This window comes from Manacus candei, unplaced genomic scaffold (assembly GCF_025592945.1).
Source record: "Manacus candei isolate 608988 ecotype Guabito, Panama unplaced genomic scaffold, ASM2559294v1 h1tg000028l, whole genome shotgun sequence".
In the NCBI taxonomy this organism is placed as follows: domain Eukaryota; kingdom Metazoa; phylum Chordata; class Aves; order Passeriformes; family Pipridae; genus Manacus; species Manacus candei.
The window spans coordinates 24764520-24791039 of NW_026138076.1; the positions used below are offsets into that span (position 1 = coordinate 24764520).

At 35.4% G+C, this 26520-nt stretch overlaps 1 protein-coding gene across 4 annotated transcripts in view; it reads right to left on the minus strand.

The window, feature by feature from the left end:
- Window positions 1-26520, minus strand: part of RAPGEF2 (Rap guanine nucleotide exchange factor 2) — a 180844-nt gene that overhangs the window by 81667 nt on the left and 72657 nt on the right. For 2 of the 4 annotated variants that reach the window (XM_051790711.1, XM_051790709.1), the window contains exons 5-7: window positions 9792-9867; window positions 8454-8621; window positions 5743-5760 (exon numbers count right to left, since the gene is read on the minus strand). In XM_051790711.1, coding sequence (XP_051646671.1) covers window positions 5743-5760; window positions 8454-8621; window positions 9792-9867 — 262 coding nt within the window. The remainder of the gene's footprint in view (window positions 1-5742; window positions 5761-8453; window positions 8622-9791; window positions 9868-26520) is intronic. The other 2 variants (XM_051790713.1, XM_051790710.1) reach the window with 1 other exon arrangement.

Genomic DNA, 26520 nt, shown 5'->3' on the forward strand with positions numbered 1-26520 from the left:
ATTTAAGAACACACATATATGTTAGTTTTTATAACTTTCCTCAGCTCTAATCAAGTTTAAGTGGAGGAAAAATCAACAATTGTATTTAGTTACATTATGCAATGATCAGTTTAGAAAAGCTATGAAAAATCAATTTTTGTGCTGCATGAACAACTTTCTGCTTTGACAACAAACCTCATATTTAATTTTATAATCTACATCTCAGACAAATAACCTTTTATATAATATAAAGTCAGTAACAGCAATAAAAGCATGCTACTCTGGGAAACCTATGCTATTATTAACCAAAATTTCACGTGTGTGTGGTCATAAAGTACTGGCAACTCTACAAGCTGTAAATAGGACCTAGTGTCATTAATGTGTCTAAAAAAAAGAAAGAAATATTACTGACACTTCAGTTGCAGAAAATACTGCATAGCTTCAATGTTTCTCTGAGTTTTCAAATCTAATTACAATTACAAATCCAGTTATGACATCAATGTGAGCCCTTCCAAAGGGAATGGAAGAACAGTAAATCCCAATGGATCTAAGAGTTCTGCAGCAAGGATGATGTAATATATAAAAATAGACAACTCTGACAGAAGCTGCAAGTTGAGTAAATAACACACTGCATGTCATTAATTTTGCATTAGCTTGCCAGTAGTCATTACTAGAAGGATGATGAACTAACAATTTTGTTTTGCTTCAGGTGCTACAAAAAATAAAACTATAGCATTGCTCATCTATTAACAATAATACACAACTTAACATATAATTTGAAACAGTAATAGTCCCTTAGAGCATGGATGAAGGAAGGAAGCTGTGCAGCTAAAAAAGTTGTGCTTTGCCACAAGACACAGAACACAGGGATGGGAATTACTTATTGCCCTTATAGCATTACCAGTGGATGTTCCCATAAAGAAACATCCAACTTCCATACAAAAAAATGGTTAATGGGAACCATCCAAATCATCTCAGACATTTCACATTTCAGATAAAATTACCCCACAATTTTTGTAGTGTCTCACTTCAAAATACACCTACATATATAACACAGTCACACACTTCAGGAATTAATGGTACTAGATGTGTTCAAATACTACAAATACAGTAATTTTGTATTACTTCCTAGTATGATGTACACATTGACTTCACTCCAAATCAGGAGTAGATTATCACCATCGCAGAATAATTTGTGTGTTTTTGAAATTGCACACTGAATTTTGTAGATGAAAAGCAACTAAACAAATATCTGTCTGGTAAAAGGACACTTGCACTTGGCAATGTTAAGAACTAGGCCCTTTCTTTCATTAATGGAACAATCAATACAGTATATTTTATTTTCACAATAAACATTAGAAATATTAAATAAATTATTTTATACTATTTTGTTACTAATAGAGACAAATTTGTTTGAGCAAACAAGCACACTTTAATGATGCTAACATGTTTAAAACACCTTTGCATACCATGCTACTTCCCATCAGCAGTACACTGCAAATTTAGGTATGCATACAATTATGTTTTGAATTACCATTTTTCTCTTGACATTACTTAAATTAATTTGTTTTATAACAAAGAACAGAATGAGTTCAGTTTGATTTCTATTTAAGTCAGGTAACCTTTTTGCTTTCATTTTGCATAAGGCACACAGCAGAATCTACTCAACTTCCTTCCTCCTTGCTCTTCACATTCTTCCTCTATCTTGAGGAAACTCAGTTACCAGCAAGTTCAAAAATTGAATCTATTTAAATTGATTCAGTTGCCATAACTCATATGAGCCTCTAAAGCCAAAACCTTCAAATATCCTGTGCTCCAAACATTTCTGACAACCAAGCGTACCTGACCTCAGTAGTTTGTTTCTCTGTGCATTTTTTTGCCTTTGTAAACAGACTTGGTAAATGTAATACTTCCAAGGTCAAGGATGCTTAGAAAATTGTTTTTCCCTCCAACCTTTCCATATCCTTTATACCTTTTTACAAAGTCAAGCTTTCAATGTGTCCACATCTTCTTGTTCACTGCCCTATCAAATAATTTTCTTAGATGTGGTTTGATTTTTTTTTACTAAAAGAAAGCTCTTCTTCTTGTTAATGTGAATACTCATGACTGAGTCTGTTCTTTGCTTTTTGTTTTATTAAGTGATCCTGTATTAGAATGAAAGTTCTAGATGACCTCAAAAATCATGAGGAACATTAAAAGCTGCAGCTATTTAGAGGCTTAAAAGACTGACAGTGTTCCTTTAAACTGATTTCTTGTGACTGGGTATCTGACAACTGTTCCTACTGATTCAAACTAAAACAACTGAAATTCTACATGTAATAAATATGACTAAGTACACTATTACATTGGCATCAATGTACTATTGAACTTATTATCAATTTATAATGCCTGAACAAGAAGACACTATATCAAACTACTGCAAAGACCATACTCTTGAGAAGCAAGCACATACAAGGTATTTCATGATCATATGTAGTGTGGACCATGGAAAGACATCCAGCAGTATGTATTTTACAACATGCAACATAAAAAACCCATGCAGAGAAGCAATGGTATTAGGCTATTTTTTAACATTAAGCCTCATCCCAAATTATACTGGACATCTGTAACCAAGGGGTAAAATTGAATCAGCTTTTTTGAATTCTCATCTACTATGTTAACCACCAAAAAACACTGCTTGTCATTTTGGAAACTTCCACATGACTTCAGCAGCCAGACACAGTGAAGAAAGGGAAACACAGTTTTGCATCAAATTCAGGCAGAAAAACTTAAAATTCATGAGTTTTTAAATCCTTCCTAAATGTGACATGATACACAGTAGCTTTGTAATGTAATTCTGTAGACAAAGGAAAAGGCAAATTTGTTTCATAGAACAATCTGAACATAAATTTTCAACCCAGGAACTTTAGACTCTTGGCAGACAATAGGAATGCAAATGGTATCAGGAAAAAAGGTTACTTTGTCAATGCTTTGCACTATTAATTTTAAAAGAAGATAGGGGCAGGAAGTTTTCTGCAATTTGCTACTAAATGAGCAGGCTCTAATATTTTTTTAAAATAACACACATCAAAAAAAAAAGCTAGGAAAACCCTTACACTTATTTTTTCAGGGAGTCATGGCTGCAGACAAGACTTGACTCAGTAACATTAGACATGGTTTCATTTCCAGACCTCTTCTCATTTACATTTTCAGTCAACTCCTTCAAATAAAATCCAGAAGGAAGACTTGTCTGCCCTAAACTCATCTCACGACAGCTGTCTCAAAACAGTGCATGATGATAAAATTGTTACATCCTTGTAACTGGAGTGGAAGCCAGGGTTATTGATGGCTCCATGCCTACCACTCTTTTCTTTCCGACACCGGATAAACGGATTGTCACCTCACGTGAATCTCAAGCTGAATGGGATAAGAAAGGCTACTAAAGGCAGAGATCCCTTTTGCAGGGATTTCAGCAGCTGGCTTTAGCAAGCCTGGCTGAGAATGCACTAGTAGCAAATTTCATAAGCCTGTTAACTAATTCAAATCTAGATAGACTATCACAGAGTAAAACACCACACATAGTCCTACTGTTCAGCGCTCTCTGCAGGTGCTTCAGCATTATACTTGCAGGCCTACCTGCGTATCTTTAACTATACACCAGTAAGCTTTGATACTTTGCCTTTAGCAAAGTAAAGGCTACAGTACAGACTAAAGCCCACATCACAGTTTACATACCAAGTTTAGACAGACATAGACTATCACAAACCAGGGAGTTACAAATTACTACTCTATACCACTGAAGAACAGCATCTTATTTTGGACAAAGTTATTTTTCCTTTATGAACTTGTATTATTTACACTGAGTATGTCATGCATTATATACAGAATAAGCAGCTTAGCAACACTCAGACCGAGCATGACTAATTTTTCACAGATGTACTGAAGCAGCCACAAAGTTTACTGGCAGTAAGATATTACAAGGAAATCTGTCCTTTTTTAAATTCACTCCTAAGATGACTATTTAATTTTAAAGTTTTAAAATCAAAACAAAACAAACAACAAACAGTCTAAAGGCAGAAAAAAAGCCATGTAGGTCCTCAGGAGAATGGGTCCACACTCGATTCAGTTAAGTTGCTTTAAACAAGGGCTTTGTACGAAAAAATGAAGTAGCCTGAAGTAAAGATACACACAGAAATAAAATCCACACTCAGAAATTAAAATCCAATTTCTACTATTAAGTAAGGAGGTGTTAATACTAATCTAGTTAAAGACAATTTCTCACACTTGAGAAGCACAAGGAAAAATTTTCTAGATTCAAATGAGAGCAACTCAAACTTGTCAGTATTTTTTTCTTTCCTGAAAAAGAACTGATAAATTTTACCAACTACAAAAGGTGGTAAAAAGGATGCAATTTTATCAGGCTGATAAAACACATTTTTATTTCCATATACTATGAAGTTTCTATTTTCCTTACCCTAGAAATCAGCAATGCTTGTTCCAAAAGTAACATGCCTAAATATGATATTCAACATCAGATTTCACTTCAAATGATCCTTCAAACATTACAGTAAGTTATTAAAACACTATGAAGTATTTCAAATGCCTATCATAATCTACGTAGTACAATATCACTCCTAAACACAGTATTTCACTAACCATAGGTTACTTCAGATCATGCCACTGAAAAACTGGGGAGCACTGATGTTTCAATATACATGTTTCTTCAATATACATATTGAAGAAAGAGCAAATTTCAGCCTAGAAATCACTCATCTATGATACTGGAAACATTGAAATTTGAACCCTCTTAAGTGTTTTAGATAAAGGAATTTGACAATGTGACACAGGAGGACCTTTTAAATTAAACACATTTCCTGACAAAATAGCAGAAGAATTGACCAAAGCAATGTTTGAGGAAAGGGAGAATTTTTAAGCTAAAAAGTAGTTTTAATTTGCTTTCAGCTCTATCACAAGAGATTTCTCAAGCATAACAGTGAGGACATTTAACAGTTTGACAAGACACATTCTTATCAAACATTGTGTTTAATGGATGCTCACTATTTATTCACTTTGGCATTGACAAAGGCAACTGCAAATGCCAGTTAAGTTTAAAAGATGCCACTCAGATCTTCATATTACTTTGAGCGTACTTGAGGTCTGATATCAGGAAAAGTTTCTATATTTTGTTTGGTTTGGTACCATTCCAAGATGCTTGATTTATTCAGGCACATTCTTCTCCCTAGCTTGGCAAGGTCGTCTTACAAATAATAGCCATTTATGCATACTTTGCTAGGAGTCTACAAAATCCAGCCTCTTCTTACTGAGTCAGTACACATCAGAATGGAAGACAAGCAAGAAAAACCATGACAAATCCTATTTGTTGCTTCTTTAGTGCTCATCTTGTCACACTCCATTTCCCTCTACTGACATACTAAAGTGTTATGGGGGCCAATTTTTTAAGTCCTCTGTGTCATGAAAGAGATACTAAAGTAAAATGTCTCTCAAACACTAAATATTTTATATATACTCTTTGCTTATACTTCTCATTTCCTACAAATCACAGGACATCAAAGCAAGGAAGGTCGATCAAGCTGGGCAAGAGACATTGTGCTGTCAGTAAATTTCGTGTTTACATTTGTATTTTTATATGATAGTGAGATTGCTGAACTAACAAAGCAAAGGCTATGAGGCAATTTTAGTCATAATGTAGCATCAGTATTATGATACCACACTGCAAACCCACAAGTAAATTGTTAGTGGACCATACACAGTAAGTTACAATACCTGAGGTTTAGTGCATTCCTGTGAGCCAAAATGAAATGAATGCCATATAGGAGGAAAGGAAAAGATGAACATTATCAGACATGCCATAGTACATTCCACCACTATGAAGATAATGTTAAAATTCTGTTAAAGAGGGTCCACCATCCTCCACAAGTTGTTTCTATTGCAGAAAGCCATGCCACAACTGAGAGCACTGCATTTCATTTTTAATTCTTGGAAAGCACAGCCATGCATCTGCATTTAAGATCTACATTTTGCTCTATCTTTTCATGAAGATATAGAAAACTTTCTTCAGAAAATACTGTTTGAAATTTCTGAAGAAAAGCATTCAGAGATTACTGCAAATAAAGTATAATAATTTATCAACAATAAAAATAATTCCACATGCTAACTATGGATTTAGGGTAAAACAAAATATAGGAAAATTATACATTGTGAAGACTTTGAGGATGCTATCAAAATGGCTTTATGACTTTGAATCTTAGGTACATAACACCTAAACTAGAACACACCCACATGGAAGAGCAAACCTGAAAACAAATGCATCATATTAAGCCTCTTTCAATTTGACTTTAACACATTATTTACTACAATATCTGAACCTCTTTTTTTTAAATATTTCTTTCTTTATTTATCCAAAATTAAGAAGTAGTAACAAAGATGACACCCTGACAGATGTTGGTGAAAGAATGTATAGGCAATAAGTCCACAGGATATGTGTTATGTTTCAAATTACTATGTGTTTCGAAAAAAATCCTGCTTTTCTCAGTCAATTTTTCAAGAAATTAAGACCAAAAAAAAAAAACAAGGTCAAGGGACATAAAATAGGAATGGAGAAAAACAATGTAGCCTGTAAATGTATGGATAAAACAACAGAAATAACATTGCTAGTAGAAGTGAATGAGAGAATAACGTCTGCAAGATCACCAAATACTGTAAAAATAGGAGGAAATGGACCAGTGTGAAGAGTCTTGACTACATTTTAAAACTCATTTGAGTTTATTTGACTCAATTTGCTTTGAAAAAAAATAATAAGCTCGGTCATATGCATCATATTACACTTTGAAAAGCAACATTTGACTGTAACTGCTGAAAATTTTAGAGTTTATTTGGCAATCTCTTCCAACTCAACATGAAATCTTGCTCGCAATGAATTTCCAAACACATACACAAAGCCATTATAAACTTGCACAATAGAACGGCACATGATGGACTTTTGCTCTTAGTACCAGTTAAGCTTACAAAAACTCATCAGGCGTACCTAAAGTGAAATTTATACAACAGGCAAGTTCCCGTGAATGCAAATGGCACTGTGTAATCTAAACATTGCCCTTCTAGAAGTAGGTACAGATCACACTACAACTGCTTGCTAAGCACAATGTACACATCTAAATAATATGGACAAAAGCAATTCTTCCTGTAACTCCTATAAAGTATAATACCACAATTATTTTTTTTTTTTTTTGCAAAAACAGGTCAGTAAAATGTTTTATCTTCAAACCAAATGAACTGGCTTAATCCATATTAAATTTGGAGGCAATTAAAACTGCACTGAAAATTAAACCATTAAAAGCTGTTGTATAAACAAAACCAAATTGTTGGTATAAAATGTAATTATTCAACTCATGAAGAAAAGCCTGTATAATTAGCAGATGTAATCAAACATCTACACGCTTACAGACACACATTGAATATACAGTGAACTGGCAAACAAGTCAAGGAATAAGGATGAAGGAAAAATTGAAAACGCCTACAACTGCCCTGTATCAAAGACAGTATTTTAAAAACTGAAGTATTTAAAAACTAAAGCTCTAATGCTACAAATTTATATGTATATGGTTACACTGTGAAAAATTCAGCCCAATGAACTTAATGAGATTAAATATGCACAAATTTATTTATGCCCATGCCTTTACGGTTCTAGCAGATTTAGAGCCTTAAAGAAATAAATAATAGCCAAAGACAAACAGCTTTTCCAGTATTTTCCTCACAGTTGAAATCAATACCAAGCAAACATATTAATCTAATAGAGCTTTTCTCAGTTTAAAACCCATATAAAAAATTTTATAGAATAAGTTTTAATTATTAGTTTATTTTCATCTCAAAAGAAAGTCTGGAAACTTTCAACATGTACAGATTTCCCCCCTCAAAAAAAAGCAATCAAGTAAAATGACCAAATTATTTCTTTGATGACAGGCCAACTCTGTAGTTCACTAAAACCCAAGTATAAAGGGCTGACACCACCATAAGTTAATTTAAATTTAACATTTAATTCTGGATACCAAAAAGAAATGAGAGATCTAATCAAAGAATTTGGTGTACTGCAATGCAGCACAGCCCTTTTCAGGCAACACCTGTTATCATATACAATGAGTGCTTCACTAACTGACCTTTTAACATAGTACATTAAACTAATGCTACTGTAACTTAAGAGAAAAAGGAAATGAGAACAGAATTGCTTTCACAGTTTCCCATAATGACTGGAAAAAACAATACATGACATTCACAGTCAGAAACACACGTTCACCTCTAAGATGCAAGCTGCACACATGTTCATTACTGATGGAGCCAAACTCACATCATTTTAAGGGGAAAGCTCCCTACAGAAGCACACTTTAAAGATACCAGCAAGTTTAGCCATTTTGATTGTGTTATTTTCAGTAATTTTCATGTTTCTGTTCTTTTGTGAACAATAAATACAGATAGCTTACCGTATGGTAACCTCTAGGTAGAGGTGGCTTCCCCACAGGATAAGGGTCAACAGTATCAATAATTGTTTGTCGTTCCCCTTTCTGGTTGATTTTCCTAAACCTTCTTCGAGACTGCCTGTGAGATGCTTGACGCTGAAAATATGCCTCGCTTTCTTCCATATAATCAACCTACAATAGATGCAAGAGAGGGTGTCATTTTCCACAAAAAATAAAAATGTTTCTTGTTTGAAACAACAAATCCTACTTCCAAAAAACAGCAGCTAGCTTTGAATTTCCTGCATTTTCAGCACTAAGAGAGAAACCACTACTAAAAAAAAATAAATACATCAACATGAGTATGAACAGCATCACTGAGTATGAACACTTTTCTAAAAGGGCAGAAGAAAAATTCTCCCTTTCTCGCCCTCTTCTTACACTTGCACAAATACAAACATTTCACCACTCAATATATTGCAGAAAGAAAACTGGTACACCATTAATATTGTTGTTATATTTACTTTTACAGATTTCTTGTAAAACTATAGTTTTCTTGTGCTAGCAAAATACCAGAAGAGTTTGTAGGTTTGTCAGGGTTTTTTTGCGCTGCTTTATTATTATAGATAAGCAGAGATGCTTTAAAGTATTAATCACACATTAGCTTAACTAATTAATGTTTGATTGAATTAAATATATTCTCAGTCATCTGAGGTTTTTAAGACTAAATTTGAACATTTTTAAATTCTGTCAACTTTACTGGGTAAAGGGAAGGTTATTTTGCTAGCAACATCTGTTGTAGTCCAGTGGCAGAACAGCATCGTCTTTGAGGCTCCTGCCAGCTCAGGATGCCTCATCTGTATTTGTATCTGAACAAATACAGAATCAACAGGCTAAATTTTTTATTAACAGATCAGTTCATAATACAGGCATGACAATTATCTAAGCCTTATAGAGATGGCTTAAATATAGACTGTGATATTAAACATTTTTTCCTAAAAAGTGACAGTTTCTGTAAAACTTGCAGAAGGTCAGGAAATGTGGTATAACGAGGGCTGTAGAAGGGATTAGGTTACTTGTTTGTTACCAGTTTGTGTAACTCACAAGTACAGGGAACAGTCTGTTGTCCCAGTTTTGTTCTCTAAAAGTATACAATTTAGTTGGTTGTAGTTGTGTGAATGGCTGCTTTTATCACTCAAACAATGTAAGTATGTAAGCAAAGAATGGCAAGAAAGTTATGTATAAAATCTTATATTTATTAAATGATCACATGTAAAAGAGAAAACTCTAAGTTGTACTGGAAACTGAAGTGTTACTAAAGCTGGTCTGTACACTTTGAAAGCAACTGAGTGAAAATGTTCTTACCACAATCATTTCAGAGGGCTCTAGAACAATGCATTCACATCCACGCCTCATGCTCCCAGCAGAACGCTTGCCAAAACTGAAGAACATAAATATTTCAATTATAAAAGAGATCTGAGCTATAGCACAATTCATAAGCATATTTACATCTTATCCAGATATTGCAAAGCAGAGAAAAAATGTACATACCTCTGTACAATACAAGTTTCATGCGTATGTCCTTCGACAGTGTCTTTGGGTTCTTAATTAGTTAATTAAGAACTATTTTGTATTTACATAGTTCCCTAAGAGTATTTGCTAAATAAGTCTATTAACACTAAAACAAGTGTCAATCAAGAGCTGTCTACTGAAGAGGCATAGTTGATTCTGAACTACATTACAGAGTTTGATCTCGTATCTTCTGACATTACAGTATTAAGTTACCTAAGCTATCTGCATTTCTATAACGAAAGCTAGCTGGAAGACCAAGAAAATAATTAAAAGGCTGATCAACTTCAATTAACTCTTTTCCACTTAAAATAATAAAATAAGGAACACGAGTGTATTCCCAAACTGAATAGATGAGGACAAAAGGTTGTTTTGCCCTTTCATGACACATTCCCACTGCAATGCAATAATTAAACATGATACTATTTTGTTTCCTGCAGGATAAAACAGAAACATTTTTTAATTTTAGTTTCTGGAGTGCCCTGCTGGTATTAATGAATGTGTGCAACTGCAGGTTTCACTGCAAAGAATCCTCAAAATGCAGATGTAAAGGTGAAGTGCAGAGAACCAGTACATAATTCAGTGAAATACAGAACCTTTAGTGTTAGATCCTTAATCCTACACCATCGGAGTAAAAGAAAGGCAGTCAGTTAAAGTTTGTTTATGGGATATGTGATTCCTCCTCTGGGTAGGAATGTCAGGTCAATGCCAGACCTTTCCCATCATAGACTGGAGGGCAGGATAGACAACAAAATGAGTGGAACTTCAGGACCCAGCTTGTAGTTTGCTGTAACCAACCTACGCTACACTTTGCAAAGAGCCAATATAACTATTTAGCCTCTCCCTTTCTTCAATTGGCACCATGCAACAGACATGGGAAACCTTCCTATCTGAAGCCCACAGGGCAACAGCTTGAAAAACAAACCAGACTCAATGAAATGGTAAAATCTGAATTTTAACCAATCCTGTAATGCACAGTCATGGTAACACAATGAAGCAACAATGTTTGTGAGAGGTAACTTTTTTAAGCTTTATTTCATATCCCATTCGGAACAGTATATCTAGCCAGTTCATATCTATACTCCTGCCCCGCCTGGTCATTAGTAGAAATGAACAACTTAACTCACTACCCCAAAGGCTAATCTCTTGACAACAGCACATTTAGAGGCTCAAAAAGAAGGCAGTCAGATATTGAAAAGAAATGCCAGCTGTGCTTATTCATCAAAATAATAATCGCATTTAATGGTACATGGGACTTCTACAATAGAAAAAATTTTCCAGAATACTAAGCTTCTTGAAAAGAAACATTCAATAAAGAAGTCTCTGGACAAAATGCTTATTTTCCTAGAGGCAAACACATGCTTCCTCCTATAGTCCAGCAACAAAACACAGGGTTCTTTACTCTACAATATCATCTTGAATTTTATACAATTTCAACTCCTCTTAAGGGCATGAGAAAATGAAGCCATTATATTGATTCATTAGACTCTTGCAAAAGTGGCAAACTTATATTTTGGTCAATAACTGGATCCATACACATAGTTTTTTCCTTAAAAACAGAAAGGAAAAGGAGAGAAAGCAGAAAGTAAGTCAACTCATTTATTGAAAAACAGCAATGCAAAAAATGGTGATTAGGAAGTCAACTTATTTGATATTCTAATTGGAAACAAACACAAATATTCTTACCACTTAGAAAACACTTATTGCTGTATTTTTTTTTTGCCGACCCATTTTTCTAGTCTCACAGCAAGTACTCATTTCAACAAAAAAAACATATAAAGACTCCACCATTTCTTCTTCCTCTATTGCTGACTGTAAGTATCAACTTTAAAACTTCTGTTTGTTGCTAATCACTGCTGACATGCAAAAGTTTCAAGCTTTAGAAAACACAGTAAAAACAAAAAGCTGTGTTTTGGATGTGCTTCTCTATTCTTGAATAACTTGTTTGGATTTTACTCTTCAGCACCAGGGAACAGGCAGTCAACATATTAAGATAGAAGGCATGCATTCAGTTAGTATAAAAAAAATTCTCGATTTCTGTTCCCAGTAACACGATGGTTCTCACAGCAAATAACCATGTCATTGTTGTACTGCTCAGATTCCTATGACAGCATGAAATTTATCAGAGCAGACAGTGCATCACATGTATATATTATCTTTGACCAAAGATCACAAGGCACTTCAGGCTGCAAATAAACTCTCTAATCTTTATGAAGTATTGTAGGAAAGAAGACAAGTAAATCAAGACATAAGAAAGTTAAATGACCTTTCAAGTGTTGCAGTTCTCAGACTGCCACACCAGCTAAACCTCCTGATTTCCAATCTCTGTTGAAAATTCATCACCAGTGAGGAATTCACCTTATCAGTGAAAATTAGGGAACCCTCTTGTCATTGTCCACTACACCTGGAAACTTCAGAAGTGTCCATCTCTGACTGTGGTAGAACATCCATCACAGTATTGCATGCCATCTGCTGCAGAATCACACTTCAATACAGGTTTTTGTGTGACACACAACTCTGAGAAACCCTGAGAAACTACTGGGATCTCAGAGCATTGCCAATCCTGCCGTTTCAATTCATAAGACTGACGACAAACATCATAACTGAATTAATTTGTCAGAGTTTCACATGAGCAAAAATAAAAGACCAACAAAAAAGAACTTCAGTGGCATTCTACCTGAAATCCCCAGCTGTGGTAACTAGCCACTCAGCAGAGGAAGCCACTAAACAAACTTGATTTTATTGAAAACAGGTTATTTAACATATCAGCAAGCAGTAAGAAGAAGCAAATACCCAAAACCTAATACAGTCTGTTTACTGAGTTGATAAAAAAGCCCAAGCTGAAAAGCCTTTTATAAAATTCTTCATGATCAGAACACTGAGGCACTGGAACAGGTTGCCCACAGAAGTTGTGGACTCCTGTCCCTTGAAGTGTTCCAGACCAGGTTGGATGGGGCTCTGAGAAGCCTGGTCTAGTAGAAGATGTCCCTGTCCATGGCAAGGGATTTAGAACCAGCTGATCTTTAAGGTCCCTTCCAACCCAAATCATTCTGTGATTCCTTGAAATACCAGGAAAAGAACTTCAAGGGACCACAAGCCACCACGAAAGCTGGCTTGAGGGATGTTAGGTATCACACAGGAACAGTAGCACCAAATAAAGTTTCACTGGAAGGGTTGACATTATCTTCATAATATCAGCTCTATTTCAGTAACTTTGAATAGACAATGTTCTTTACAAAATTTTGACTGTATGACTACCCAGATTTCTCACAAAACACATAGTCTACATGAGTACTGGCAAGCCAAAATACAGTGTAGAAAGCCTTTATTAGCAAGTTTCAATGGACCAGGGATTTGACAAATTTACTCCTTCCCTTACTGTAGAGTGAGATAAGCTTGTGGATATATGACCCCACTCTGGAGCTTAAGCTTAAACCCCATTTTTGTTTTTAAAATGCAGTAAAGAATTTTAAATAATATACACTTCACATTTAGTTGTGTCACTTAAGTCAGAATTGTCTTAATACATCTTCCTACCTAAACCTTATTAATTTCAACTCCTAAATATAGCTTGTTTCAACTAAGTCAGTGATATACCTGAAAAAATCCTAGATTTGCAACTATTTTCTCTAGATCAGTGATGTGCATAAGAGAATTTCACCAAAGGAGGTTAAAGCAGTTTAAAGTTATCTTTCCAATTGTAGCTGTCAATATGGGATGCACAGGTTATAACAGTAATTCAGAAAGTCAGAAGGGTTCCCTGGTCAGGACACTGCTGCCTCACCTAAATTTCCCAAAGAACCTTGTTTTGCAGCAGCTTTTCTAACACTTTTCTTCCCTTCTACCACATAAGCTCTGACTTGAGGTTCCCCAAGTATTAAACTTCACAGATGCTCTCCTCAGTACCTGTCCTAGAGGTAAATTCACTTCTGGAGTCCTTTTCTATCACAGTACTTGTATTACATATTGAATGTATGATGTGACTATAAATCTACTGCAAATAAAACAAAAACAAACAGCAACAACAAAAAAAAACCCTAACAATGATATACAAAACAATGTTATTTACAGGAATCCATTTTACAGTAGACAGGTGTTTTCCCCAAGCAACTGCTCTCTAACAACACTATTCCCTTAAACAATTCACAAGTCTAATTTTCCACTTGACTATTCAAAAGCATTATTTCCAAAGAAGTTCATTAATACTAAAAAAAAACTTTTTCTCACTCTGTGTATTAAAAGCAGATATTTTAATTCATATCAGTCATTTACAATTTCAATTCTAAAGCATTTTTAAATTGAATTTACATTGACCATAGATGACAGTTCCCTTCTCCATAAGTATACTTTACTACATCTGTATCTCAGCTTATAACTCATTATACTCAAACCATACACAGCTAGCTAAAGAACAGATGCATTACAGTTTTCAACATGCTTGTTAACAGAAGACGAGTTTTAAGTGAAAGTTAAGGGTTTCCATGTTTACAAGTTTACACTTTCAGTTTTCATTAAAAAAAAAACACTTTACTATTATAAAAATACAATAGTACAAATATATCAGTGGCTAACAAAAAACTTGAGAATAATTTAGGATCACCGTCTGCATTTATTCCCCTTCAAATTTAATAAATTAACTAATAAAACAAAACAATAAAGTACTTCAATTAAATTAAACATCTACGGTCACAGCAACACACGAATTTTTATAAGCACTTACACATAGAGACAGCCAGAAACTTGCAGGTATTGAGGGCAACTCGTTCTATTCTTTCTATTATCATCATGATACTGGAGGACAAGGCAGTTTTCTCCAGACACGACCCATCCATTCCCTAGGTCCCCAGACATACTTGTACACGCACATACAGATGCTCTTTTCAAAGCTCACAGGGAAGGTAGCAGCTACTGAAGAGGGAACATTTCCTCATCAGCATTCTGCCCTGTCCCCTCAACCTGGGCCTCCACATTCCTGCTTTCACATCAACCCAGCTCCCAAATGGAAAGTTATTTCTCAGCACTGGAATGCAAACATATTCACCAAAAGTGATGCAGAATCTGAAGAAAACTCCACTGACAATGAACACCAAGGAACAGGTTTTCAGTGTGAAGTCCTTTTCCTCCTTCCTCTTAAAAATCAAAGATCACTCAGAGAAAACTCAATTTCACTAGTGACAACTATTTTGCAAAAAGGACGTACAAAAATTTAGGGTTTCCTCTATAATGTAGTCTTCACTTTGATTTTCTTTTGATATTCACCACATTGCATTAGCTTAAAGTTTTAGCAAAACCACATTTAAGTCCCAAAAAGAAAGTTCCACAAAGAATGGTCATCTCTATCATACACATACTTCAACACATTTTTAAGTGCAAAATATTGTTATAGTTTCATGTCCATGCAAATGCAATATTTTAAACAAAGTTGCTGGTTGAAAATAAAACCTATTTAATTGGCAGTTCCTCTCAATCAAAAAGCATGTTCTATTTAGACATGTTCTAACAAAAGGAAAAATACAAGTAACATATTTTCTTGTTTCTCAAGTTCTTAGAATTTTCTAGAGTACATGCATGCAAGGAAATAAATTCTATAGATTTCTATAGATTTCTATAGAAATCTTAAGTTATAAAAACCCAATACTTCCAAGCTCTTTTTGTGAAAATGACATTGCTTCAGTTGACATCTACATTTAGGAGAATCATAGAAAACTACCAAAGTGAAATACAGAGGTATTGCATGAAGCATATTTAGAATTTGAAGTTATGTAAGCTGAAGTGTCTTCATTTGCTTTTAGGTAGCCCTCATCCTAAAAATGCTATTACTACCATCACCGTTAACATACAAGTACTCTCTACTGCATTTCCCATCTTCCCTCTACCCTCCACTTCTCAATCTCAGAGCAGAGAGGAGTCTCCGTTCCTTCAGATGGATCATTTGCTGCATGTCCCACCTGCACACGCCACTTATCACAGCAGTGCCATGACCTCAGTCATGACAGGCACTTGCTTTCCATCACATCACTGCATTTTCTGATGACAGAGAAGCAAACATGAGCAGAATGTCTGGTCTCTGACAAATCCCAAAATCAAGTCTAATGTAATAATCAACATTTAACTTAGAACAACATCAAAACGTGTTAGATTTAGTTCTAAAGCAAACTAGTCACAGCGAATTCTTGGATGAAATATAGAGCAGTATTTAGTAGATGTCTGGATGGGGAAAAAAATGGGGACTATTTTCTATTTGCCATTTAGGGAGATAATAGGGGATTCAGTCAAGTTCCTTCTCATGTATGTTTTTTTAATAAAAAACATCACATTTCACTTTGGTATGTCTAGATTAGAATGAAAAACATGAGTACCTCAGTATGGCTTTTTCTAGCCAAGTTGGGTTTAGCTGGGTTTCACATCAATGTGCTGACCTCCACCCAACTCATCCTTGCCAGGGATGAGAAAGAAGAAAGTAACAATTTAAAAGCTCGTGTACATGCATAAGCCATTCCCAGAGGAATGCTTAAGTGTTCTGACAAAAACTAAATTTGGCATGGCCATTTCCTGACCCCTCAGAAAAAAAGGCAGAGCCTTTCATGCATGCAGAGCCACTCCAATGCAAACAGCTCTCCACTGGGGATGATGCGAGGAGGGAAGGCAGCAGCGGGTTTCCCCACACTTAGAGCTGCACACTGGAAACTATGAAATCAAGAGTTTGTCAACTAAAAGACAGGAGATCATTATATGGAACATGAAATTAGCTGATAACATAGGCTGACTTCTCCAATTCTCATGTGAACTAGTGTCTGTCTTCTAGAAAAAGCAAGTAAAGATGCAAGTGAAACCCAAACTGCTTTTGATTTGTAATAACTAACATTCTTAATTAAAATGTGGTGGTCATCTCCATATCACAATAATCACTAGATTCTCAATGTTATTTTATTTAATCTACATATTTTTCTCCGTGTTATTTTTCTCCGTATTATTTTTCTCCGTGTTATTTTTCTCCGTATTATTTTTCTCCGTATTATTTTTCTCCGTATTATTTTTCTCCGTATTATTTTTCTCCGTATTATTTTTCTCCGTATTATTTTTCTCCGTATTATTTTTCTCCGTATTATTTTTCTCCGTATTATTTTTCTACGTATTATTTTTCTACGTATTATTTTTCTACGTATTATTTTTCTACGTATTATTTTTCTACGTATTATTTTTCTACGTATTATTTTTCTACGTATTATTTTTCTACGTATTATTTATAGCAGGTTTTTCCAACAAGAGCAAAAAGCTGCTTTACAGAAATGCTTTTCAGCTACAAGGAAAACTGAGATGCTGGCAAGTGGAATATAAGTTGAAGAGGCATTTTCAGACCTGTCACTACTTGCAAATCCTGGAGACATGAGCTCACTGCATACCACGGATAAGGATGATTAGACTTATCCAGTGTCATATGATAGCAAAGATGTTTACAGTCTCAGATACAACAGCTCATGTGTCAGCGAAGGGACTCACTTGCGACATCACAGCTAAGTACACACCACTTAATAATACTTTGGGAGGAGTGTTTCACAAGAGACAAAAGCCTCAAACATCACTGCAGATCCTTGCTTGACTTGGGACCCAAACCGCCCGCTGCCTCTGGGAGAAAAGGAATCTCTCATAGGGCAATAACCCTGGTGCTGCAGTAGGAGGGTGTACAGGTGGGAAGAACCCAGCAAGCCAGACAGAGAGAATGCCTGACGACTAACCAGACCATACTAAAATCATAGAATAAGCACATTTATAGTAAATTAATGTTTTAAATTTTGTGTGTGAAAAAACCACTCAATGTGTGAAAGTTAATCTGAACTCCAGTTGAAAGCTTTAGTAAACTTCTTTAGTATTTTGAACACATTTAGTTAGCATCCTTAGAGATGACAGACTATAGTGCTGTATCTACATAATACTCATAGGGATTTATTTCTTATGCAAATGCAACACAGATCAGAGGTTGCATTAATCTGTTAATTTATAGCTGACTACTGCAAGCACTTCAAAAGAAGTTCCTGAAAACCCACAGCGAATAATTTGAAATTAGCGAGATTCTCTGGAAGTAAACCTCCAGAAAATCCCTTCATTCAACCCCTGAAACATATGCCTTATGATCTTCATACAGTTTTCCTTTTAGAAAAGAGAAAGTTTTGAGAAGTGTGGTTAATTTTAAAATTTTACCTGGTTATAAGACTGAGTATGGTAGCAAGTTTGACCAGTTTAGGTTAAAAAAAATTAAATAATTGTTTAAAGATTCACATTTGTTCCTTCTCACTTTATCTTCTCATAATGCTACATTAAAACTAAAACATTAAGCTGAAACACAGTTAAAAACCCAATCTGAAAAAGTACTGTTAAGAATAAAAAATTGTTTTGCAAATTTACTGTAACAAAGGTAGATGCTCAGAGCCTTTATATCAAGAGGTGATCCTGAATACTTTTCAGACTAGAATACCACTTAAAATTCTTCTAGGACCCTTTCATTTAGACATATGAAATCTTCATATATAAAAAAATAAATGAGTTGATGACATTCTCCTGTTGAATTCAAGATCTGTATTCATAAACTATATACACAAAATAAAGAAACAAAACTGGACAACTGGAACCTCCTAGTAGAGGCAATAACAAAATTTAGCTTGTTGCAGCAGTTCTGTTTTGTTTCATCTCTAGCACAGAAAGCTAGAAGGCAGGTACTTCATCAGAACAGCTGACAAAAGGTCTTTCTTTGGGAAAAATTATACCTATTTTATTTTTAAATTAGAAGTTCTCGTATTATTTTATCTCAGAAAACATTCAAAGATGAAAGGTTTTTTCCTAACCTACTTTTTTTTGTTGTTCCTTAAAAAAATAAATAATTAAATGGTTTGAATAAAGACAGCTTTGCTTATGCTTCTTGCTAATGACGTCTGTGTTGCCATGGAGATTACTGTGACATCACAAGAGCTAAATAATGGTCTCAAAGAATAAGAAGTTGTTGGAAAACATTACTTAAGAGGCAAGACCTCCTGTGAACACAGTTTGGCTTATTAACATTCATGAAATTCACTAAAACAGAGAAGTATTTTTTCAATGTCATACAAAGACTTCAGATGTTAGATTCTAAATGAGGGGTTTTTTACATTGAAAAATATAGAATAGGCATTTTTAAGTCCCCCTATAGACCTTCATAACTAAGATATTACAAATTTTTAGCTTCTTTGCATAAATAAAATAAAACAACCTGGCATGTCATCTAGATTTTTAGTAGTGAAATAAGACCATATATATTGACATTTTCCACATGCATTTATATGCTGAACTCAGTCAATACAACCAATTCACTCACATGGAGAGCTAAACACATGACCTCAATTAGTAGTTTATATAAATCTATTAGAACAAAACGGATATATTAAAGATAAATTTGTAAGTTTGTAAATGAATAAACAAAGTAAAACAGTGGAGTAGTACTGACAATTTTGTTTTAGCTATTTATATTATAATTTGCAAATAAATTCTCCCTCACTTGACTTTCTGTCTTGTATCCCTGAATTTGTTTTTCAGAAGCATTTGAAAATTTTAGCATCACTTGAAACTGAGACATTTTCAAGTCTTTAATAAAATGTTATTCAATACTGTAGAAAAGATCATTTGTAGCGGAATCAACCTAATAACCAAAACAATACTTCTGATTCCTTCCACCTTTTCCACAGTCCTCCAAGTACATAAGTAAAGGTCATTACTTCAGCTTACCAAGATTGTCCTTCACCGAAAATCATCTGAGTTTCACATGAGGTAAAGAAAAAGCAATGCTCTCTGTCCCCTTTCTCCACATGGTGGTACTTCTCCCTTTTTGGTATTCTTTATGCTATTTTTGCACACTGTTCATTTTGTTATTTTGAGGTAAGCAATGACCAGATTACTTCAGTTCATTACACTTATAAAACTTGTCCAGAGACTCCGAGAGCACATAAAACTAACATGGACTTCCTTTTGACCTCAGCAAGAACCTTATAATGCAGTTTTCTCAAGTAACTGAGGAGGGAGTGGATGTTTTGCAGGTTTGTACTAAAATTCAAAACCTTAAATATTATTAAATTGAATCAGAGGTAACCTTAAATCAGAAGGAACAGATTACATAACAGGTCATCTTACCAGCTGCCATATCAATTCTGAAAGCAACAACTTTCTTCTGATAGATACCTTTAATTAGCAATGTAAGCAGTAGTGAATATCCCAGTATAACAGGTCTCAATTTAATAACCACTTACTTTATTACACAGAGAATTTCCCCCTCCTTAGTTTCTCAAAAAGAGTTCTCAATTTTTAGCCATAATTAGTCAACTTTCTAACATTTAAAGAAATGGGATGTGAGAGTTGCTATCATTCATAGATGACAAACTTTGTATTTCCTCTTTTAGCTACCTTAAAGGATTCTCTCCTTTCCTCTGCTTTCTTTCTGCTCAAAGACTATCCCCCATAAATCTAGTTTGTTAAACCCTTCTCCTTAATTTTTCCTTAAGGTTCTTTTCAGTTACTCTGAGCTATTAAGATACATTCATGCTTACACAGAAAAAATCTATCTCAGATTTTGCTTTTCGCTGGCATTGGCTATACCCCACCGAAAAATTTTCATTATACTTATTCTGTGTAGCAAATGCAAAAATAACCTAAATTGGTTCACAGGCAAAACTCTCCATAAAAGCAGTGGTCTGGATTTACAATGTAACATACTTTGTTTTTATGCTCCATATCACAAATTCATAAGTGTAATTTTGTCATTAAAGTAGATACCTTTAACTAAGTACTTTTACACAACCTCAGTTTCAATGGGAAAGATAAATTCCACTGATAAGAATAAAGCACAACATAAGAAAAGTCTACCTTATTTACTTATTTTAAAAGTGGCAACAGTGGTAAGAAATGCCATCTTGACTGAGCTTACAATTACCATGTGCAAAACAATGAAAAACCAACCAGAAAAAGAATTCTTGAATCTACAAGCTCTGCACTATCAATTCACAGTGTCTCTCCTATAGAAAACCTAAGAAATTGTACTGAACATTCCACAAATGCACCTGAGCACCAGCAGGTGATCCAGGCCATCGCGAGTCCATCATCATGTCTTTTGTGTGGAAAGAGATAGAAGTCTGTAGCTCTAGTATATACATCTAGAAACTAGTATAAGGTTTGCATTTGTGAGAGCTTCTGAAACGGGTTTTTCTCCTACCATGAGCATTTCCCTTCCTATAAGCCTCCCTCACTTTAAGAGGAATCAGAATTACTCAGGCTCACTTAAAACTTATTCGGGTCATTTGACACTTTCTGCTTCATTGTTACCTTCTCATCTCCTCATTACAAACTTGGAAGAAAGCCTGGTAGCGCTAGACACACTACACTAAATTTCTATTTTTATTTTCAAAAGTTGCCAGCGTAATAGATTAAGTCTCTCAGTATTTTATCAGCTCTGCAAAACCAAAATTCCAGTAGCACTGAAATATGACAGGAACAATGCCAGATACCAGGCAATCTCATAATTTAGGAACTGTCTCCTATTTCCCAGCACTTCAGATACTGGCAACACACTTGGAAAATAACCAGTTTCAAATCTCAATGAACTCTTCAATAACTCAGTAGAACAGAAGATGGATGGGATAAAAGAAAAATTAACTGTAAAAATAATTTTAAGTATTCATATTTGAAAAAATTTGTGTACTTTTTTTTTAAAAACTGTAAGGACAATTTCAGGTGACATGACTGGTACAAGTAGCCTGTGCACTGCATCACAAACATCGCTGAAATAGCAGGTGACATCACAAGACAAAGGTCCATCAATTTATGGCTCAGCTAATTCAGCTACAGTCAGAGCTGACTGTGTTTTAAGTGATGAAATCAGATTCAGAGTTTGAAATACTCCCTGCATGCCCTCCCTTCTGGCCAGCCCTCAGGGAGCTTAGTTCAAGGACAGAACCATGGCAGCTCCAGCTGCTCATGAGGAAGGCTACAGTGACACACATGAGCGAGCGCTGTGCTTCACTGATAACAACGACCACGATACCAACAGGACATCAACAAATTCAAGGCGGATGGCCAGATCAGACACTCCCAATAAAATGCTACCTCTTGGAAGCAAGCTTCTATATTCTCTAGGAGTTTTAGTCTCAATAAGCAAACACAGTCACACGCACTGTGATAAGTGTAATTTTCTGCTTGCAACTAACAGTAAGCATCTCCATCCAAAAGGACAGATGCAGTCTTTTGGGTAGATGCAGACAGTACAAAGCAATCCGTGTTAATTTCTCAAGATCTATTTAAAATCCATTGTAATTCATGGCAGCCATGCACTCAGTCATAAATGGACTGACATCACTACTTCTTCCAACTTCTTTCTCCAGCCTATGATCTCAGTCTTTCCTAGACTAAACCATAAGATCACACTCCTTCATGCTTCAGTTTCAGTTGACGGACTGAAATGTTCAATCAAGGCACTCAAACTAGACAGAGGACAAGGCAGCACAAGGGGTCAGCCCACAACAATACCTTACTCTATACCTGCCCCCTATGGTCAGTGGCTTCAGAACATCACTAGCTGGATACAGACATATCAAAACAACAAACAGGTTACAGGGACATCCAGCAGCAGCAGCTAGCAGCAGAAACAGAAAAAATAGAAGTTTTATACTAAAGAGAGAGAGAGTTCTGAGGGCAAACTAAATCCATTTTCACACATTTTCAAGTAATTTCTTAAATAGACTTGAAACTATAACCTGGGGAGTTATTTTTCTCTACAAAGCTCCAATATATGGTCTTCATGCTTCCATCATGATGCTGTAAATCCTGAGCCATAAGCAAAACTCAGAACCTGGCAAAAGCTAAATAAGCTCAGCATAGCTCTTGATCAACTCCCTCTGCAGCTTAAACAACTAAACCAGCAGTTCCCAAAAGTACAATTCTGAGCCTCCCCCAAATCTGTTGTTCTACAACTCTCAGACGAAAAAAAAAAGAAAAAAGAAATCCCTTTTTATGGGATTTTATTATGGTTTAAATATTTGTGTACATTCATCACCCTCTTTCAGTTAAAGTCCCAGTCATTCTGCTATCTCATAGGTTTCCATCAGCAACAGCCATTTTTAAAAAACACTAAGTTTCAAATAGATTAATCCTATACCAAGGGAAGGATTTTATCGCAATGATTAAAGCTACCAGTGTAATTTTATTCACTGAAAAGACTGATCAAAGGCAGTTGTGTATTCAAAATATAAACACCCCATCAGATATACGTAAACCACACAAAACAGTATGACCCAGACATCACAAAAATTAGGAAGTAGGTTCCAGATACATAAAGCCATAAAAATGTATGTAGATAATCAAGGGCTCTGCTCCAGTACCATTACACTCACATTCATCACCTGTCAAAATAAAAAAAACCTGCCAAAATCCCCAACAAAATTTCTTCTGAAAGGTTACTTTCATAAGTTAATCAGGATACACTTGGATGAAGACAAAAAATTTCTGCACAAACTGAGTTTTGATATTGCTTTACACACATTCAGAACAAGTCCATAATTTCTTCAATGAGTCTCCAATACAATTAAATATTCCAATCCATTTTATAAGTTGTTTTAGTATAGGAAAGACCAGAGGGCTAAATAATCAATAATTATACAGATACCTCCCTTTTAATTTTGAGAACAGTAAAAACCAGATGTTCTCTCACCTTCAAAACTTAATCTTTTAATTAGAGAAAAAAAGCTTAAATAATTGCTCTTGTACATAAAATTTTTGAACTTGCGGAAAGGAAAGCAGTTCTCAATTGCCATATGAAGCGGTGAGGGAAGAACTGACTGGATATGGCGGTAAAGAAGAAAAAGAAGAGGCTACAGCAAGGGAACAGTGTAGATGAGTGAGTCGTTAAAGACAAGTGTAAAGTCAGGTTTGCACAGGTCAAGTCAGCATTGCAGTATGCCTCAGCAGCACAGCACACACTACCCAGATGGTCTCAGAACCATTTTAAGAGAAAAGCAGAAAAAACCAAGTACCAGAGCCTATTGGTTTGAGGAAAAATGCCCAGCAATTCTGTATTTTGCTGCTGCAAAGAGTTAGTTGCATCCTCTGGTCATGGAGGCCAAGGGCAAGCATGAGGTTAGCTGTGGGAGATCTAGGAGACCTTTTTGTACTGCAGGTCCCATTTAAGTAATATAAAAAAAACCAGTAGAATTTACATTAGAAGCAAAGTTCTGGTACAAAAACCACACAGAAAATCCAAGCAGATGACCAAATGTGGAGAGAGCATGGAGCAGGCCAAGGGATGCGGGAGGCCATTCAAAAAGATATTTTGAGGGACTGTCACATTGTTGCTGTCAGTGGCCATGTGAAAACACATAAGAGTCAGGACAACCCTCAGTGAATGGTATTTTCTGTTCATTTATTTTCTGGACTTTATACACAAACCTCATTCTACCACGTGAACTGCTTCAGGGTACAGATGCTATGGGGAAATGCTGAGGGGACTGAGTGTTAATGTGTGCTAGTTTGGTGGTCATGGTGGGAGGGAAGCATTATAGAATGTTTAGTTTAACCATAATGTGTCTGATATGTTAAAGTAAAGGAATAAGTCTGAAAAATGTTAATAGTAAAATTGGGGGAGGGGAGAAGGATAATCTTCCCTGTCCAAATAAATTTCATTGTTGCAATTTACAGAAATTAAACAGGAGAGCAAGATTAAGCTTTACTTTATGTCACCAAAAATATGACAGCTTTAATTGTTCAGGTCAAAATTCTTGAAAACTGTAGATTGTATATTTTCCCAAAATAATAAGTTAAGATAATAAAATCCAGCCTTATCTTATGAACACTATTTGCTAACAGATGGCTTGGCATTTGAACAAATACAAGTTAAGCTATATGGCAACAGAGAAATAAAATTCAACTCATGTTATTTTCAAAAAACAGACATGGTTCAGATGCTAAAGTTTCCAAAGCAAGTTACTCAAATTAGGACTTTGGGTATTCCAATATTCCATTTTGAACCTCTTTTTTTTTATTATTTGAAATTAAAGACTTGTCAAGTAGCCAGTTGCAAGTAATTTTACAAGTCACCTAGTACATTACAAAATTTTGGCAAAAATTGGCAGCTCTGACACTGATTTCAAACTATTTCAACTAGCAACTACTTGACCATATATCATACATTACAAAACTGCTTAATTTTGGATTGCTATACTATTTTTTATTTCTGGTTTGAGTGGGTGTCCTAGTTTTGGCCAAGGACAGGGTGAACTTTTCACATTAGTTGTGAGGGGGCAGAGCCTGGAGCTGTGTGGGTATGGTCAAGACATTGTGGTATTCAATACCATCTTACTTCATGGGTGGGGGAAGGGACTCTCTCCTACAGTCCTAAAAAACATGGTGGGCATGGGGTCCACCTGCCATTGTTCAATGCTTGGTGAGCATTTTGCATGTAAATCACCCTCTCTCTTTTACACACTATTATTAGTATTGTTGCTGTTACTGCTGGGGGGGGGTATCTCATTGCTGTTTCCAGTAAATTGTTCTTATCTCATCTCAGAATCTCTACCCTTTGTGTCTCCCACCAGAAGGGGAGGGGAATTAGCAGTGTCTGGTTTGGGAGAGTCTCAGGGGGGAGAGGCATCAAATTAGGGAGTGGGTATTCCTAAACCATGACACTGGGAAAGCAGGGGGGCTGTCATTTCTTATGCTTTTAGACAGCTTCGGGGGCTGGGACGGGGGGACAACAACATGTATCTTGTTTTAAATCTGGTCAGCTACTGCCCAGCCACCATTTAATGAAGTCAAGTTTGAGTCAGGAGGACAGGCAAGGAGAAGCTCACAAACTGAGCAGGATTGGCAGGATGCAGCCCAGAGAACTTGTCCAAAGGGATTTACTACAGGTGCGTGGGGCAGGCTGTCAAAAAAAAGAGAATATTTTTAAAACGGGGAAAAAAATTATGAGTTTCAGATGGTGATGCTTAGGCATGAACTCTTAGCTCAGGGAAAAGAAAAGTTCGGGAAATAAGAATTTTCTGTGTCAATCAGATCTGGAGATAGGAATACATTTTTTGCTTTCTACATATTTCCTTGCTCCTACACAGACAGCTCAGCTCCATCCTAATATCTCACAAGCTTCATATGTTGCAAAATAATTTCCTAGTGGCTTTTTAGATGGGCAAAGATAAAATGGATTAATCTGCAAAAAAACACACTAAAATAGTGCACATATGAATTTACTATTGCAAATTTAGTTTACTCAAATGACAATGTTTTAGCCAAACAAGATCAAAATTAGATGATCTCTACTTTGCAATGTTTAAGTCTCTTCCTATAACTTGATGTCAGTGATGAATGAGGATGTGCTCCATTTGCTAAAGCATTGCCAGTTCGTTGTAACAAGACGACAGCAAGACTCACAAATTATGCAATGCTCAAAAAGGCTCTTGAAATTGTTACTCCTTGTATATGTAAACAGTCAGTTTAAGAAGTTATCCAGTAATTGTCTTTTGCC